General features: G+C 33.8%; 2 protein-coding genes across 2 annotated transcripts; both read right to left on the bottom strand.

Moving 5' to 3' along the window:
* Positions 1 to 357: 357 nt before the first annotated feature.
* On the bottom strand, positions 358 to 1,530 carry LOC124358064 (N-alpha-acetyltransferase 16, NatA auxiliary subunit-like). The gene is made up of 2 exons (XM_046810355.1): positions 1,418 to 1,530; positions 358 to 618 (listed from the first exon to the last, which is right to left on the bottom strand). Exons 1-2 carry the CDS (start codon positions 1,511 to 1,513, stop codon positions 448 to 450), a joined length of 267 nt encoding a protein of 88 aa, XP_046666311.1. The 5' UTR covers positions 1,514 to 1,530; the 3' UTR covers positions 358 to 447.
* A 577-nt stretch (positions 1,531 to 2,107) lies between these two features.
* Positions 2,108 to 15,237, bottom strand: LOC124358063 (N-alpha-acetyltransferase 15, NatA auxiliary subunit-like). Its single transcript, XM_046810354.1, has 3 exons — positions 15,064 to 15,237; positions 3,036 to 3,120; positions 2,108 to 2,427 (listed from the first exon to the last, which is right to left on the bottom strand). Exons 1-3 carry the CDS (start codon positions 15,118 to 15,120, stop codon positions 2,123 to 2,125), a joined length of 447 nt encoding a protein of 148 aa, XP_046666310.1. The 5' UTR covers positions 15,121 to 15,237; the 3' UTR covers positions 2,108 to 2,122.
* Positions 15,238 to 18,665: the final 3,428 nt, after the last annotated feature.

The raw sequence follows: 18,665 nt of genomic DNA, 5'->3' as shown, positions 1-18,665 counted from the left end.
TGATATATTGAGATCACATTACGATCGCTATCTTCAAAAAAAAAGATACAAACTGGTTCATGTCCAACTCACAATGCGTCTTAACAAATCTAGCCTTATCATTATTACAAATAATTTCTGCCAAACCGACTTGAACCACAATCAAAATAGAAAAAGTTAAAAAAAGTTAGAGTACTGGCCTTCTTTTGTGATGCGACTGTAAAAGCCGGTGCGCTAGTAGCCTCTGCCACAATAGCCGCTGAGTCATTGTGAGTGGTTAGGTTATGTTTACAAGTTGTGCTTAATTGATCTGTGCTATCATTATATAGCGATTTTTTGTGATGGTTGATAAATTCGAATATTTTACTTTTTTCTCGGTTCCTGGACAGACACTACAGTTTGTATATACATGAACTCAACTCACCTGTATTGGTGTCCTGCTCCGCGGTCTCGTCCTGCGGCGGCTTGTCATGCAGGTGCAGGTAGACCTGTATCGCACATCTCGCGGCGTGCAGGTAGAACGGGTGGGCACGCAACACGTCCTCTAACCTCAGTAATCCCACATATGACCGAAGTGTCATTTTTCCTCATGCAATACGTATGGAAGTCGAACTGGTCCTCAATTATTTCTGAGAAATGCTGGGAAAAAAAAGTTTTTACATTTAAAATTTTTAGTGATGTTCTGTTATGTTAGAAAAACACAAGAAATTATACCAAATACATGGTGTATGGTGGACTTGTTACGAAACATGTGTGATATGTTAGTCCTGAATTTTGACATAAGGGACCTGCTTTCTTATTTTATTATTCAGTTCAGAGGCTAAGAATATGTTTTGTTTTAATAAGAATAAAACATCGCCAACTACAGCCACAGTGACATATCTGCCTACTGCTGATAACAAATTTACAAGGAACTTTAATAGACTACTTTAGTTTTCGGCAACGTTATAATTATTTCTCACTAAAATAAAAAATGGTAGCAGACACATCTAACGTAAACAATGTTCCTACAAACCTCTTATTCATTTGGCTGCAGCTAGACCAAATATATAATTTCCTTTAAAGAATTAATCTATGTACTTTTTTAAGACAAAGAGTGTAACAGTGTTATTATTACACTTTAGAAATACCTATTTTCAACAAAATCCAGTTAATTAGCTGCTAAATAAACAAAACGTAGTTACAATTACAAAGCAATTTAGAGACCAAAAGAAGAAAGAGTACATTTAGTTTAAATATATTGAGAGATAAGAAAATATAGAAAGTAGCGATTTGTCTACATGATTGAAATATGTTGTACTATATTAAATATCATTGATATTCGAATAACCAAAACTGGTGAAAGAAGAATTTTATTTGCTTTTGTTATGTCAAAGTTGTAGAAACCAAAATCTTCAATGGGTTTATTGTTTTAACTTTTACAACATATGATACTTACCCTATCGACTTCATGGCACTTCTTAAGGGCGTCTCCCCACTTCTCTAACCTCTGGTAAGCTAGGGCACACTCTGTCTGGAACCACATGCACTGCATCTCCGTTTAGGTTTTCCATGGCTGAAACCCCTTCCTGCAACATACGACACACGTGATGGTCTCACTTCTCTAACCTTTGGTAAGCTAGGGCACACTCTGTCTGGAACCACATGCACTGCATCTCGTTTAGGTTTTCCATGGCTGAAACCCCTTCCTGCAACATACGACACACGTGATGGTCTCACTTCTCTAACCTTTGGTAAGCTAGGGCACACTCCTGTCTGGAACCACATGGCTGAAACTCCATCCTGAGAAACTAGAAATTTAAAATAAAGAATATCATCTATTGTATTACTCGATGGGACATTGCGTGGGTTGGCTACCTCATAGTCAAATCAGTGAGCTTAAAGTTGTGGTTAGGAGGACCATTTTAGCGTTCCAGAAATTATTATACATTGATTGATGAAATTATGTTTATGACTAAACTGTATCGGTACATTTTAATTTTACAGATATGTTGCTGAATATACCATAAGGTGATAAATTTAATTTTTAAATATAATCTGCCACTCAGCTTTAACACTAGCTACAAGTGAGAAGACAATTCAACAAAGTGCTCGGTGTTTACAAATAAAACTGCCACACAAGTCAAGTGTTGTCACAATACCCCTAATAACTATTGTAACCATTCTTATTACTTTCACTCACTCTGTATCCTTCGAGGTCTCTCATCTGAATCTGTAACAGTGACAAGTCACGCAGGATCTGGATGTTGTCCTTCTCCCACTTAAGCGCATTGCGGTAACACTTGATAGCCTCGTCATACTTCTTGTCTGATCGCTGCAGCAGTCCGTAGACGTGCCAGCACACACGTTGCGAGCGCAAGTCATTGCGTAGTCCCCGGCGGACATACTCATACGCTTCCTCCTTCCGACCCAGGCAATTCAAAGTCAAACCTTTCATTGCCAGCGTTTCTGAAAAGTTCACGATTGAATATGGTGTTAAATAGAAATCATAAAAAGAAAATTAATAGAAATTACATAAATAGATTTTAAAACCTTCCCAAAAATAGAAAATACATATAAATCACAATTATTCTACCTTAACACAAATATTCAAATTTTTGGTTAAGGTAGATTTGGTTCACATATTTTTTTATGACAAATATGAAAACATCTAAATTTTTGTGCAGCACTGAAGAATTTTTTTTAAATAATACCAACAGTAATAAATAATACCATGTACATTGTAATACGTACCCTGAATTAATTAATCAATGAAGAAAGAGGAAGTTAACTTTATCTAAGGCAATGAATTTTTACCCCCTTAGAGTAAGAGAGAATGTAATTTCTAATCCTAATTCAAACAAATTTTAAAACATTTCACAGTTTTTTACAATAATAAACCTTTAAAAACATTATTTGTAAGGACTTCTTCAAAATATTTTATCTTTACGCTTAGTAACTTACTTTTCCTTCAAATTTACACACTATATTTAAATAAATGTTTAATGAATAAATTATATTACATAATGTATTAAATATATTTAAAATCATATACAATTAAATTAAATTGCACTTACCTCCATGTTCAGAAAATTTTGGATTTGAAAGGATTTGTTTAGCAAACTTCAACCCATTTTTATATTGCTTTTGTTCATAACATTTCTGAAACAACAAAACACATTTTATAATCAAACTAAGAAATGCTAATCTCTATATACGAGGGCAAATCCCTCACTTACAACCTTATCACTAATACTGCAACAAGCTCAAAATATCCCAGAAAGTTAAAATTTGACACACATATGCCTATTGACGTAAAAAGAAAGACCAAAGCATTTTCATAAATATCGAAAATTCGTTGAGGTTAAGATGGGGTTGCAACAACTACAACAACTATATTTTGTTTCTCAACTTTAGACGTCCCAGAAATATGAAATTTGACACACACTCATCTTATGCTCTCTTCACAAAAATGAAACGTTTTAATGAAAATTAACCACCCATTAGGGTTAAATGGGATTGTAACTCCTTGAAGAACTATAATTTTTGATTTTATCAAATTTTCCTCATGAATCCCATAAAATTATAAAAAGTGATCAAGCATTAAAATCAATCATCCACAGAGGTTAAAATGGGGTTATAAGCCATAGAAGAACTGTATTTTGTATTGCAACAAGGAAATTTGACCAAATGTATAATGTTCTCAACAGACAAATGAAAAATTTGTCATGAAGATCAACCACCAACAGGGGTTGAAATGGGGTTGTAACCCTTACAAGAACTGTATTATTGTTTTTCCAATTTCCCAATATACTAGAGACGGAATTTGACAAAAATATGTCTCATGACATATAGGTCAAATCAGATGTAATTTCAAAAAAAAGTTAACATCAACAGGGGTTGAAATAGAGTTGCAACCAATTTGAAGCTGTGTGGTTATCTTGTCTAGATCAGTCTTCTTTAATGGGGGGACACACAGTGGATGGCATATTTAGTCTACCAATCAATCTGAACCATCCGACTATTACTTGTCTGGTGGAAATGGTGACGAAAAATTATTTTAGATGTAGCACTTTCATGTAAAAATAAAAATCTAAAAAGAAGTATTGGCTCCGACAACAAATTTAAATGATTAAAGCGACATATTTACTTTTTTATTGAGAGTTAAACAACAAGCAGGTTCAAGCCAACATGTGATGTATATTTACAAAATACTTATTCAGTGAGTAACATCAGTATACAACTAATAGTCACACTTTATCTGATTCACATCTGACCCAATTCGAACATTAATCAGAACTTCCATAAAATTGTTTGGATAACTCAAGCCACAGATAACTGAGACACAGTGACCTCGGATAAGAATGAAGTTATGAAAGCCTCCTACATATTGCACTGCCAGCCATGAAATCGAGACTGACAAGAAAAGAAAGGATTTAAGAAACAGAAAACTTCAAACTAAAACTCTAATAATAATATAAATAGGTCTGTTTGTTTATTCATCTCGAACACACTTCAAAATTGCTCTTAAATTGTGAGCAAAATACACTAACATATAGAATTTCATAATGTCATAAATCATAAATTAAAGTGAACTATACTATGAGGAGGAAGATCTATATAACATAATAGCAAATTATCAGCTAAAATATAAAATGTGAAAGAGTACCCATTGCATCAACGTTTTACCAACCAACTCTTGAGAGCTAAAATATTACAAACTCATTTAACCATATAATTCTATGCGGCAGGACAATGGCCACTACTTACTACTAAATTAAATATTTTTTATTGAAAAAATAATAAATGTAAAATGCTGATATGTTCACAAAATTATAAATCATGTTGTTAAGTTTAAATAAAATAAATTTGCACAGCATAAATTTTACTAAACAGCCAAGAATTCATACTTTCAATGTAATAACAAAAATCCATTTGATATTGACAGTATATAGTGTAAGTTTTGGGATTAGTAATATGTACATATGTATTTCCCTATTTAGATAAGCTAACAAATAGTAGATAGGGACAGAGACATCACCTTGTCCTTGACTTCACTTACTTTTGGAAGACAGCCAATAAGAGGCGATCAATATAATTTTCAGAATAAGTTGGTTTTCCTTATAATAATTTATTTTTAGGTTCCCCCCCCCCCAGTAAGAAACTTCCAGAAATATCACCTTCAGCTAATACCTATTTTTAGATTAATTCTTTTTCGTACTTTAGTATTATCTGCAGACCACTAAATTTGGAATTTTTCTTACTTAGAAAATAAAACTGTTCTTACTTTGGACTTAAGAGACGACATCATTAGATAGAACAGACTTTATTTGACTGAGAAAATTACATATCATTATAAAAAGAACGAAGAAAAACATCCCTCGAGATAGTACCTAAATTCAAGCTCATGTCACGTGAGCCCTCGTTAAATTTGTATATTTTATAATATCTAGGTATGTATTTACCTACTCATATAGTCTAATAACAAATAGTAGATAGGGACAGAGCAGCCTCCTTCTCCCAGACATCTCTTCCTTTAGGGAGGCATAAAACAAGAACCGATCGTTATAATGACATTTAATTTTCAGAGTACGTCAAATAACGTCTGTTAGTTCTAATAGTGTAGTCTTATTAGGTCTCTGTTAAGAAAAACTCTTCCAAAATTAGTTACTTCCTGATAATAGCAAGGTACTAAATTACCTACAGGAAGTTTTGGCTCAAAAAAAACGAGAGTTTATTACAGCGACCACCTGAGAATACAACTTCATATGGAGTATCTCCAGCTGACCGGTGGTGCCCCGCGCTGATAACTATTATCGACAAAACATCCCTCAGGATTGTAACTACCACTAAAATCATTACTGTGAGCTGGGAAACGCAACTTGACTCATCTAGTCATAACTCCTACTGTGCAAGAAAAGTGTCTCCACTTGTAATGTTCTACTATTTCGTTTATGTCATTAAACCTTATACTGTTTAGTTCAGGACGATGATTGAAATAGTTTTGTAATGTGAATCTCGTCCTACCAGTGTTAATCAAAACAAATTTAAAAGTAACACATATAAATAGACCAAATGACAAACCTAATTAAGTTACAGATATGAGGGCTTTTTTTTTTCAACTTCCAATTGTGCCGCTAGATGGCTGGGCGAGCGGTATTGGCCAGCAATGCGCGACAGTCGACTGCGCACCTCTCCCACTACAACCTCACTCATTTTCGGACGGCCGACGCCATTGCAAATTGATCTAGAGACACATAAACATGGCTACCATGATAGAATCTCCCGCCAAGTGTGAGTTGAGAAGTGTAATTCATTTCTTGCAAACTGAAGGGTTATCTGCAGCAGAAATTCACCGTAGAATGGAACGAGTATACGGTGAAAGCTTTATGAGTGACAGTGCAGTGCGTGATTGGTGTAGGAAATTTAAAGATAGACAAGTTGACATTCATGATGAAGGGGGCCAAGGACGAAAGTCGGTCGCAAACGAAGACCTCGTTGATCGAGTTGACCAAAGTGTAAGAAGCAATCGAAGGTTTACGATTATAGAGCTATCCAATCAATTTCCTGAGATTTCAAGGTCAGCCCTATACTCTATCGTAACTGACAAGTTAGGCTACAAAAAACTTTGTGTGCGATGGGTGCCGAAGATGTTGTCTGATGACCACAAAGCTCGGCGAATGGCGTCAGCAACGTCTTTTCTGAACCGTTATGAAGCTGATGGCGAAGATTTTTTGATCAAAATCATGACAGGAGATGAGACATGGGTTCTGTACGACACCCCAGAAACGAAACAGCAGTCCCAACAATGGATGCATTCAAACTCTCCAAACAAACCCAAAAAATTCAAAAAAACTTTCAACAACAAAAAGATTATGGCCACCGTGTTTTGGGATCAAAAAGGTGTATTGCTTGTTGAGTTTTTAGAGCCAAGTACCACAATCAATGCGGAAGGATACTGCGGTACGTTACAACGTTTGTGGAGAGCTATCCAGAACAAAAGGAGAGGAATGTTCACATCGGGAGTAGTGCTCATTCATGACAACGCCCGTCCTCACAGTGCTGCTTTGACAAAGCGTCTTCTTGACGGTTTTAAATGGGATGTTCTTGACCATCCGGCGTATAGTCCTGACTTAGCGCTGAGTGACTATTACCTTTTCCCGGAACTGAAGAAGATGCTAGGAGGGCAGAGCTTCCGAACAGATGACGCGCTGCAAAACGCCGTGAAAACCCATCTCGAATCACTGGCGGCAAACTTCTATGAAGAAGGTATTAAGAAGCTTGTACCCAGGTATGAATAATGCCTCAATTTAAATGGCGATTATGTTGAAAAGTAACTAACTTTTGATAATAAATTTATTTAATTACTCTCCCTTAATTACTCTCCCTAGTTTTATTTTTATACCACATCAGAAGTTGAAAAAAAAACAGCCCTCATATTTTCATATTATATATAGTAAAGCTCTATTTTTATATCTAAAAATTAATAATTTAATGTTGAGTTAAAAACTATCAACATGTATTTATTGAATATATTAAAGCTGTGTAAAACATGCTTCTTACTATTTTGAAGGATTAACATGTCTGACAGCTACAACACAAATAAAGCAAGTACATCGCCACTGTAGTTGTGACGATTACTCAAATACCTTGAATTAAATTAAAACAATATTGTTATAATACATTAAAAACAGCTATGCCTAGCTGTAATTAATTGTAAATAAGTATAAGTTAATTAGAATGCTACTGTATATAATAGCATACAGGGTTTGTCCGGAAAGTAATAGGACTGATTTTCTTTCGCCGAGACTGTACTTCGGAGCGTGTGCGCACCGACAGAATTCGTTAGAGGACGTTCCTAGCTAACGAACAAGCGGCTGGTCAGTTTTCTTCTCCGAGCACCTGAAGAGTTGGGACAGGCATTTTCGTGTGACGTGTTTCTGTGAGTGGTGCAAGCCAAAAATGCAGCGTTCGTTAGAACAGAGGTACACGATTACAATCAGTGTGAAACTCGGTAAATCTGCGACAGAGACATTTGATATAATCAAGCAGGCTTTCCCAGATGTTGCTTTAGCAAGAAATGGTGTGTTTTGGTGGCACCAGGCCTTTTTGGAGGGCTGGGAAGAGGTCGCTGATGAAGACCGTTCTGGAAGACCTTTGACTTCGACAAACACCGACAATGTGACTCATGTGTGCAAAGTTTTGAACTCAGACTGTCGACTAAGTATTCGTTTAATTGCCCAGATGTTAAATTTACCGAGATATGTGGTTCATGAAATTGTGACAGAGCATTTGAACATGCGCAAGGTGTGTGCTAAGATGGTCCCAAAAGTGCTCACTGACGACCAGAAATTGCAGCTCACACCGCCTTTCTTATGAACAGTTACCTGACCAAGGCCGGCATCCCAACTCATCCACAGCCGCCCTACAGCCCAGACGTGGCTCCCCTCAGACTTTTTTTTTGTTTCCTCGCCTGAGAAGGCCGATGAAAGGCAAGCATTTTGAGACGACACAGAGGATCCAAGTAGCATGCACCGCGGCTCTCAAGGCTATTCTGGGGAATGTCTTCTGTGACGTCTTCAATGCTTGGAAATCACGCTGGCAGCGCTAAATCGATGCAGAAGGAGCCTATTTTGAAAGTTTTTAAAGAATTGTAACGATTTGCTCAATGCATTTTTTTTTATCGACTCAGTCCTATTACTTTCCGGACAAACCCTGTAGTTTAGGTATTTCTAAGCAATAATTTGGTTCACTGATTCGATTCTCATGGTGGCTACTTATTAGAGTACAGCCCTTTCATTTATGTAATTTAATAAATAAGCAAAACTAATCAAACAATAAATCCCTAATTCATACAAATCCTACTAACAAACCACCTCATAACTTCTGATCACATCAAAATATCTGCTTACTGCCTTTGTAAAGTTTGTTATTGACGATGGAAGGTTTGACAAGATAACAGGATTTCGGAGATTTCCCATCGTTATGGTTACAAAAGGTATAAAACAATGCTTGGAAGATTTGAATCTATCCTCTTCATCAGGTGTGAGAGGTATTAGTATGTACAAAAATAAAGAAGAAGAAAAGGGAAAGGGTTCAAACATTCCCAAAAAGCTGCTTGGAGTTTTGGGTATGTTTGGATCCTTTTCTTTCCCTTCTTTTCTTCCTTATATTCTTTATTTTTTATGTACTAATACCTCCCCCAAGTGACAAAGGGAATAGATTCCAATCCTCGAAACATTGTGCTATAACTTTTGTAACCATAACGATGGCAAATATTTCAAATCCTGTTATTCTGTCAGTTTACTGATTTAAATACAACATACGATCACACATCAAACTCACACTCTCTATTGAAAAGAAATAACCAATTGAAGAACAATAAATAAATTTCCCAAAATATTAAACTGCTTACTAAACATTTTAGATTTGAACATGCAGTAGTTGAGTAACGCACACCATAGTTATCTACAACTCTGACCATTAATTTCACTGATATCAAATAGAATATATGCTGCACAATCGACCAGTGACTAATCTTTCAACATTGCAGAAACATTTTTAGTCACTAATCACTAGTCATCTAACAGATGGAGGGGCTTAACCCATTTCATGAAATTTTCTAAGTTAGCTGTCATTTTGAATTCGACAAAGTCACTTATTAAAATGTAAAATATTATAATTATTAGCTTAACTGAATGTGTTTACAGTTGATAGACTACAGATGATACAAGTTAATTCACTTTTTAATTAATCAGTATCACTTGGTTGCTTGCAGTATAATAAGCGTCTAACACTCAAGTGATCGACAATATCGAATCATCGATATTCATGAGTAAAGAATACCCTCTACAACTACTTAGACCAAATTACGTTATATTTTAATTACGTTGCATATCAAATTAATAAATAACAATCTAGGATATGTGTACTTATAAAATATAAATATAACAAACAAAACACTATAACATTTACTTACTTCTTGTTACTTTGAAGGATAAAAGTGTCCAACACAAATAAAACGTGTATATAACCCCTGCACTTACAGATCAAGTAAGCGCATTTTAAGGCTATCTTTAACTTATAATCTTTATTATACATACATAAGTATAGAGCCTTATAACAAGTAGTAGATAAGGACTTCGTAGTACTCCACCCTACACGAAAAGCATCCCTCGAGATAGTATCCAAATTCAAGCCCAGATCAAATGAGCGCCGTTATCTTTAACTTTTTATATTTAATATAGGTACATATGAACAGAGCCTTATAACAAGTAGTAGATAAAGACTTAGTAGTACTCCACCCTACACGAAAAGCATCCCTCGAGATAGTATCCAAATTCAAGCCCAGATCAAATGAGCGCTTAAGGTTATCTTTAACTTTTTATATTTAATATAGGTACATATGAACAGAGCCTTATAACAAGTAGTAGATAAGGACTTTGTAGTACTCCACCCTACACGAAAAGCATCCCTCAATCAATCAATCAATCAATCAAACATCTTTATTTCATAAAAATGTACATATCGTACAAGAAATAGTGTCAACAAAGTAATTGGTTTTAATTTAAACATTTACAATGTCTGTGAACAATAAAAACAAATGAGATAAAACAGAAAACAAGAACCTCTTTATACACAAAATTACACATTCTTAACTAGGTTCGTGCAGATTAGTTTAGGGGTTTTCCCCTTCTTCGGGCCAGAACAACATTAGTTCTAAATACAGGTTTTACAAACAATCATACAAACATTGAGCCTACAAATAAAAATATTAAAATTAAGTGTTTTCACCTTCTTTCAACTTTCATACCTGTTCTATTAGAGTAGTCATTAACAATTTTCTTTTGAATAAAACGAAAAGGGGAAAAGCACAATGTATTTCAATGGTTTCTTAGAGTAAGTAGCTCTTCAGTTGAGTAAAATGCAGATTTTATTAAAAAATTTTTTAATGATTTAAGAAATTTGTTCGGATTTTTCTCTTGTTTAATATTTTGCGGTAAACAGTCAAAAAATTTGTTTCCTTTAAAAGAAGTTTTCTTTTCGAAAAAACACAATCTATGTTGTTCAACTTGTCGATGTGATCTAGTATTATATGTATGTACATTTTTCCCTATTGTAGTTTTATTATTTAAAAGTATGAATTTTATTGTCTCAAAAATATATAAGCTGTACACTGTAAAAATCTTCAATTCTGAAAATATATGTTTAACAGAGTCGGATTGTTTCAAATGGAGCATAATCTTTAAGGCCCGTTTTTGTTGGATTAAGATTCTGTCCATATTTCGTTTTGTTGTTGTGCCATATATACCAATACCATAAGAAATGTGGGAGTGGATTAAGGCGTAGTAAATAGATTTTAATGTTTCTATGTTACATGATAGTGCCATTCTTCTTAGAGCATAAAGGCCACTTGATGTTTTGCGCATAACAAGATTTACATGCTCATCCCACGTTAAGTTTTCATCTATAACTAATCCTAGAAATTTAGTTTCTTGTACTTGGTCCAGTATCTTATTTTCGACAAATATTGTGGGCCGTAATTTATTCTTAGCTTGCTTTGTTGAGAAGGAAATAAAATTAGATTTACTAGAATTCAAAAGGAGATTTTTACTGTCCAGATAAGATTCGTCCTCGAGATAGTATCCAAATTCAAGCCCAGATCAAATGAACGCTTAAGGTTATCTTCAACTTTTTATATTTAATATAGGTACATATGGATAGAGCCTTATAACAAGTAGTAGATAAGGACTACTTTGGGATTCCAGACATGAATCGTTATTTGACATTTTGCTTCTACTGATTACTAGATTAGCGTAGAACAATAGTTCGTCAATATAAAACAGGAATTGTCTTATCGCAAACCCCTCCCCATCCTCAGACAGAGGTCAAAGTCGAGCGGTCTAGTAGATAAAGTAATTGCAAAGTCTCACCGCCCGTTCAGCTGGTTTGTCGCTTTGTTGTACTTCCATGTTTTACCTCTACATTTCTCCAAACACAAAAATACAACAAAAACAAAAATTACTAAACTCTTTATTGAAAAAACACTCAAAACTTGTTTTTAATTCTTGATCACACTCCGCCACCCAAAATGCGAGTGTCTCCGGTCATCAGCGCTGATGTCAACGAAAAAAAAAAACATCCCTCGAGATAGTACCTATCAGTAAAATATCAAATTCTAGAGAGGCTGATCAGAAATATAAATTGAATTGTAATGGAAAGGCAATTATGTACCGTGCAAATCATGTGATGCCGCGCGGCCAGCCGTAATCGGGATTCTCGAGAAAGATAAGATAACAACGATACCGATCACAATACCTGGAAACACTTGTAAGTTTGTAATTTTTTAATTAAAGAGTTGTTTTTTTCGTTCTATCATGTTTGTTTCTATAAATTTATATTTTTGCGTTCTTCATACTGGTGTGGTCGGTATAATCCCAAAGTACCGAAGTTATTATTTAGTCCAGTAGTATAAACATGTTTTGAAAAGTACTTCTCTTTCACAGGAATGATAAAGTGAAACAAATAATTGGCGTTTTGTTTCAAAATAACACAAGTTTCATAATGTACTACATAGGCCTAGGTTTGGAGTGTAAAGTTAGTATTTTAGGAAGTTTTATTTCTCTTATACGTTGGATTTTACCAAATTTATATGTATTTGGAATGGATGGGAACAATTTAGATCAAACTAGTGATATAAGAGTTCTTAGAAAGTGAACCAGTAGACTATGACAGCGGTGGTGAATCTGATTAAGCCTAATGTAAGATCTCAGTGCCCCAATCGCAACTGGGTTTATTATTGTATAATTTTGTACATACATTCTTATAACAACTTGTTCACGATAAAGAATGTGTTTAGTGGATAGATAAAATTTTATTTGGTACTTTCTGAGTAAAATTCGATTATGAACACAAAAACTATAACTTTATTAAGTATTTAAAATTATAAACACACATTTATATTTGAGTTTTCCAAAACTCAACGCTTTCGTCAGTGATAAGTGTGACAAAAGCTTTGTTAACAGCCGCCGAGCACCACATGTATTCTGCAAAATAGGAATCTAAATGATGGCGAGCCGTGCCCCAACATGCTGTGTGTGTACATCTGTATCTGGGTCCACCATGATTTTTCCGTTCAACAGACAAAATGAAAATTTCTCTAATATAATTGTTCCAATTCACAGTAGTGTTTGGTGACACTTCCAATTGTTTCTCGAACAAAGATATGGCTTTTAATTGTTCGCACCAACAATATAGATATCGGACCATTGTCACAAATGGCAGTCTACTGAGAGAAAGCCATGTATCCACATGAAGTCCGATTTTTTTTAAACACACGTTCAGTGTTACATTGCCAAAATGGATTATTAACAGTAAAATACAATTTCATTGACCAATGACACATTGTTTAAGCGATGGCAAACATCCTTTACTCTGTAAAAAACGATACAGCTTCTTCCTCACTCTTAGGTAAATCCCAAATCAAAGTAACATCACTCATTGTACTACCTACAAATCACTAGAACAAGTGTACAGTACGAAAACAAACATAACAATGAGCTACACAGTTAGGTTAAGTATAAACTGTTTTGACTGTCGGAGCAGAAATTCCTATAACGTGATAAATGGGTACAAACATGTTCCACAGTATTTATTGTGTTAACTGCCCACTCAAAGTTGCTGAATCCTATTTGTTTTTGGTAGCCTCCGTTTAATCAGAAAGTACCTTATATTTTTCCAAATGGGAAGAAAATTTGAACATCGCTTCTTAATTTGATATAAAGTTTGACATGTCAGAAAATGTACACTTCCTGGATTCATGAATATGATGAGTTATGCTACATAATTTTGTATTTGTACTTGTTATTGCAAACTATTGATGTGATATAATACTGTTTAATGTAAGGAATAACTATTATCGCTGTAATATAGTATGCTACCAGGGTAAAGTCCATTTTTCATAAAGATGCTCTGTTTAAAGTTTTATCAATATAAAAATAAAATTGTATTGAATAAGTCTACCAAACTTTATATTTTTTGAAACTAGAGAAATTTATAAATCATTCATATAGTTGGGAATTTTGATTTAGTACATATATACCACTTCCGTATGTATTGTCCAACCCCCTAAAACAAAAAAATTCAAATTTAAAAAACCAAAAAGAATTCTACTTGTAAAAGTATACATAGTAAAAAATACAGAGTTTAATGAAAAAAATGGTATATGACAATGGATAATCACACAAATTAGTATTTCTTGTATTTTTCATAAATAACTTTCATTAAATAACCAAAACCTGGATAAGTGGCCTGTAAATAGAGGTAATGAGTTGAAAGTTCTTGGGTTAATTCCACACAGCATCAAAATGAGTAGGCTTATATCACATTTGGCTTAACAGAGGACTGAAGACATACAAGCCAGGGAGTTTAAGTTTAAGTCTCTTGCTTTTCATAGAAACTCATTTTGTTCACAAATACTAAGTAGCCCATATTTTAATATCAGGACATATTCTACTAGATAAAATACAACTGAAGACATGAGAAAACTAGCAAGACCTTTATAAATCCATGTAGACATAGCCTATCCAAGTTTACTTTGAAGTGAACAATGAAAACTATTGAGTAGCCTATCTTGTAACTTGAAATTGTCAGTTTTAACTTCAAAATTTCCATTTATTTTTCAACATAGTTATAGTCATATGAACTAAAACTAAACTGATTAATAAAGTCTATGTTCTAGAAAATAAAATAAGTAGACTATCAATCTAAATTTTAAAATCTATCAACTCATTGGTCAAATATTTAGTTTGATTTAGACTTATTATTGATTAAGTTGACAAAATAATTTAAAACTTAGTAGGCCTACAGATTAAAAATTAATATAAGTTTAGATTTAGTTATTATTTGTTGTTTGATACTACTAAAATGAATATAAAGCTCAAATTATCAATTTGTTCACTCAATTCTTACTCATGAACTTCATTTCAGGTTTGATAAATGGGGTTATGTTTCAAACTAAAATGATGGAGGAGTCCTAAGGCCTTACGAGTATTGAATTTGTGCAAGTCTTGTACAATGTTTCAATAAGGCAAAATAGTAACTTACCAATATTCGTTTGAAAAGAGAATTTTCTTTAGGGGGTAACGGATTGCTAGAAGGCATTTTAGCAATTTTCAGTAACCACAATAACACCGGAGTATGCCAAAATAATTTTCTTGACAAAACCTCGTGGCTGATACCCAAAATGGAGTCACATCACGTGACCAGCCGACTGCTGCGCCTGATATCAAGTTTGGTGTTCTGCAAATCATTTACTTTATTTTTGGCGCAACTAAATATTATTTTTTGTATTAATTTAAATTAAACTGTAGTTTTAAGTACGGTAATTTTATGTACATAAAGAATCTGATATACTCTTACTAATACATTTTTTGTAGCATTTATCAACCTAAAATTAGAAGAAATGGAGTTAAAAAAGAAACGATATTATACATAATGTATGGTACCAATAAACTGGAACAAAAAAATGTTCGTATGTTTTTCTATATCTAATTATTCTGTTACAAATTTGTTCAAGTTAGCCGTAATACTTTATATGTATATTGGTTTTATTTCCTAACATATTATATGTGACCTATTCTTTCAATATCGGGGACTGTACAACAGGACCATGTACCAAATCACCATCTCAATCAACATCAAAAAGCAAGCTATATAAAACAATAATACGGCAGACGCCGTAATTATGGGATTTTATCTTGCGATGCCTTGTGAGAATTATCTCACTTTTATTTACTACATTCTTTGTATTATATTGTATATTCAATCTTATGAGTGCATAACCATAACAATGTCTGGTGATACAATTTTATTATTCAATCCAATTCCAATATATCTTCATGCGTTGCTCAGCTGTTGCTTTACCGTTTTGTAATTTTCTTCATTGTTATTATTACACAAAAGTAATGTTTGTTGCAACCTAAGTCTCTTGTCTGATATAGATTTATTTACAAACCCATCACAACGGTATTACTTACTGCTCTCAGTCGCTGCAAGTAATTGATGTGCGAGTTTCTCAGTCTACTTGGTCACGGACATTCTCGAGAAACCTTATATGCAACCGGTATATAGCGCCTCCTCCCTTCATCTTCTAACTTGTAACTTCTGAAATAGGGGAACCATTCCTCTCCCAGTATTGAGTTCTTCGTTATGAAGTCAGTCACCTAAAGAAAACATATTCATAGCTCTTTATCATTCGAATGCAAATAAGTTTTCTTAATCCTCTTGTATAGATATCGCTCTGGTACCTATTTATTATTTGTACTCTTATATTTTTATTTCAATATTTGAAGCAAACAATGATTGCATATCTTTGCAGTGAATTAATAACTATATGTGCATGACTAGTAGTTATTTATATCAATACACATAATATACAACAGTCTTTTATATATTATTTGTATTCCCTTGTTAAATGTAGAACAATATTATTTTCGTCGCATGTTTAACCATTTTTATTTGAACACAATGAAATTAGTGTCCAACCTAACCTTAATCAACATGGAGCACTTATAAGCGATTACTTAAATCAAGAAAGTATTTCCTTTGAAGCCAATACTCATGCTCACATTGTCAAGTAAATTCAAAGCAAGACTATTTTTACGTTATTCAAGTTTAGTTATATAGCGTAAGATCACGTCCTATACATATAAAATTCTAGTGTATCTGCGAATCAACGCATTTGTAACTAACCATAGAGATTGAAGTACTGTTCTCAGCACTTTAGACTGAAAACATTGAAACATTTTCAGATTGGACACAGATGCAGTGCCCTACACTTGAATCTTATACATGTCCAGATAGATTTCAAAACAACTTTGTACATTAACATTTTATTTTTAGGAGATAAATGTGATTTTCATCCAAAGAGCCGATATATTTTCGAAAACTTTGTATTTCATTACAATTGCTTGTTCCAAATGTGGGTTCGTCATGTTAATAACCCATCGAAGTGGATTCCCAAATATTTCAAACAATTCTTTTGAGTTAGTCGAATTTTCAATGTCAATAGTAAATATAACGTGTACTGATTTATTTTAATTTGCTTTTATTCTCCAGCGTTTGAGCCCATTAGATATTGAATTCAAAATATCTTACAAGATCTGTGAAGCCAAAATGGGTTTAATGACAAGCTATAACTGCACTGTCATCTACAAAGGCTGCAGTCAACGTTGCTTGATTCGTTGTTCTCGTATCTGCTGTGAAGAGTGTGTACAAAAAATAGCCCAATAAACTTTCCAGCGGTGTAACTCTAGATTAAATCTTTTCAGATCTGAATAATATTTTTGAAATTTAATTCTGAAGTTTCTTTCAGACAAATAAGATTAATAACATTCTAGAAAGTATGATATATGAAAGTGAATTTACCTTGAACAAAAGGCCATCATGTCTGATTTAGTCGATTGCCTGGCTCACACTAAGAAACGCAGAACAGAATTTACATTTTGCATTTATTTCATTAAATACTTTATGTATTTGCTCAGTTGTAGAATGTTGACATATAAATCCAAATTGATGATTCAGAATCACATTTAGCTAAGTAATCAAAGGCTGCAACAGTTTCAAAAAATTTCGAGAAGCTTTAAGGAATCGATAGGAGACTTACCGGCCTGTATAAAGAAAACTGATGAGGTGGTTTACCAAGTTTCGGATAACAGCTATTTTGGCTACCTTCAATAGTGATGGAATGTACTCAAGCCTTAGAATGGCATTAAACAATAGTTAATAAAATTAATTTTCTAGGAAGCTTTTGTGACAACTTTCCTATTATAACATCATAACCGGGCAATAGTGAGTATGCAGCTCACTTATTGTTTCCTTCACTTTTGAAGTTGAAAATGCTCATTGGCATTGAAAGCTGGGTTGGCGATTCTAGGAGTTCCTTTATTGCAGAGCTTCCATCAGCTGTTGTCTACAGGGTTAGGTTTGAACACGTTTAAATATGGTCAGCAAACAACTCTGCCTTTTCTATCCCACTTTTCGCCCAAATACCAGGCTTAGAAATAAGATGGATTGGGGTTTGAGGCTGATTCATTCTTTTGGTCACTTTCTACAACGAGTAATTAGTCATCTTAGAAAGGGAAATGTTGGCCGTGAAGTCTTGAAACCATACTTTGTTTATATATTTATTACTTTTTCAGTTGTCTTCAATCTTTATAAAAAAATTGTTGTTAATAGTATTCCTTGAGTTTTGCCTGATTCAACGAAAGCGATGTTTCTCTTCAATCTTTCGTTTGTGAAGAATGGATAATTAACTATACTAGTTACATTTTTCATCGTATGAGTTTATTTCCATGTGGAAGGCTGTATGGCATTTTCTGTCCTCGCCGAATTTTAAGCGAATGTTAGCATACCATTCAATGAATGCCAAAATTGGTTCCAGTTATTACTTTTGTTTCCCATAGGAGACTTTTCATTTGACGTAACTTGGGAGCAAATGGTCAATATCATGAGCGAATATTCCGATAAAAGATCAAGGGATGATGTGATATCCATATAGTTTTGAGAGATTCTCCTGGTCACCAAGAAATCGAGAAGATCTGGTATTTTGTGTAAACATATTATTCAATAAGTCGGACATTCAGTTAATAAATAATTAAGATTGTTATTATTTATACATTTAAGCAGACTTCTTCTTGAGGATTTGC

This window comes from Homalodisca vitripennis, chromosome 3, assembly GCF_021130785.1.
Source record: "Homalodisca vitripennis isolate AUS2020 chromosome 3, UT_GWSS_2.1, whole genome shotgun sequence".
In the NCBI taxonomy this organism is placed as follows: Eukaryota; Metazoa; Arthropoda; class Insecta; order Hemiptera; family Cicadellidae; genus Homalodisca; species Homalodisca vitripennis.
Note: the sequence above shows the minus strand (reverse complement) of the source record. Positions and strands in the feature narration are given on the sequence as shown.

Coding starts and splice junctions, on each gene's coding strand:
- LOC124358064 (XM_046810355.1), bottom strand. CDS start 1,513: ATGCAGTGCATGTGGTTCCAGACAGAGTGTGCCCTAGCTTACCAGAGG. Junction 619..1,417: donor AGTGCCATGAAGTCGATAGG/GTAAGTATCATA, acceptor TTTTTTTCCCAG/CATTTCTCAGAAATAATTGA.
- LOC124358063 (XM_046810354.1), bottom strand. CDS start 15,120: ATGCCTTCTAGCAATCCGTTACCCCCTAAAGAAAATTCTCTTTTCAAA. Junction 3,121..15,063: donor CTCTTTTCAAACGAATATTG/GTAAGTTACTAT, acceptor TTGTTGTTTCAG/AAATGTTATGAACAAAAGCA. Junction 2,428..3,035: donor AAAATTTTCTGAACATGGAG/GTAAGTGCAATT, acceptor TGAACTTTTCAG/AAACGCTGGCAATGAAAGGT.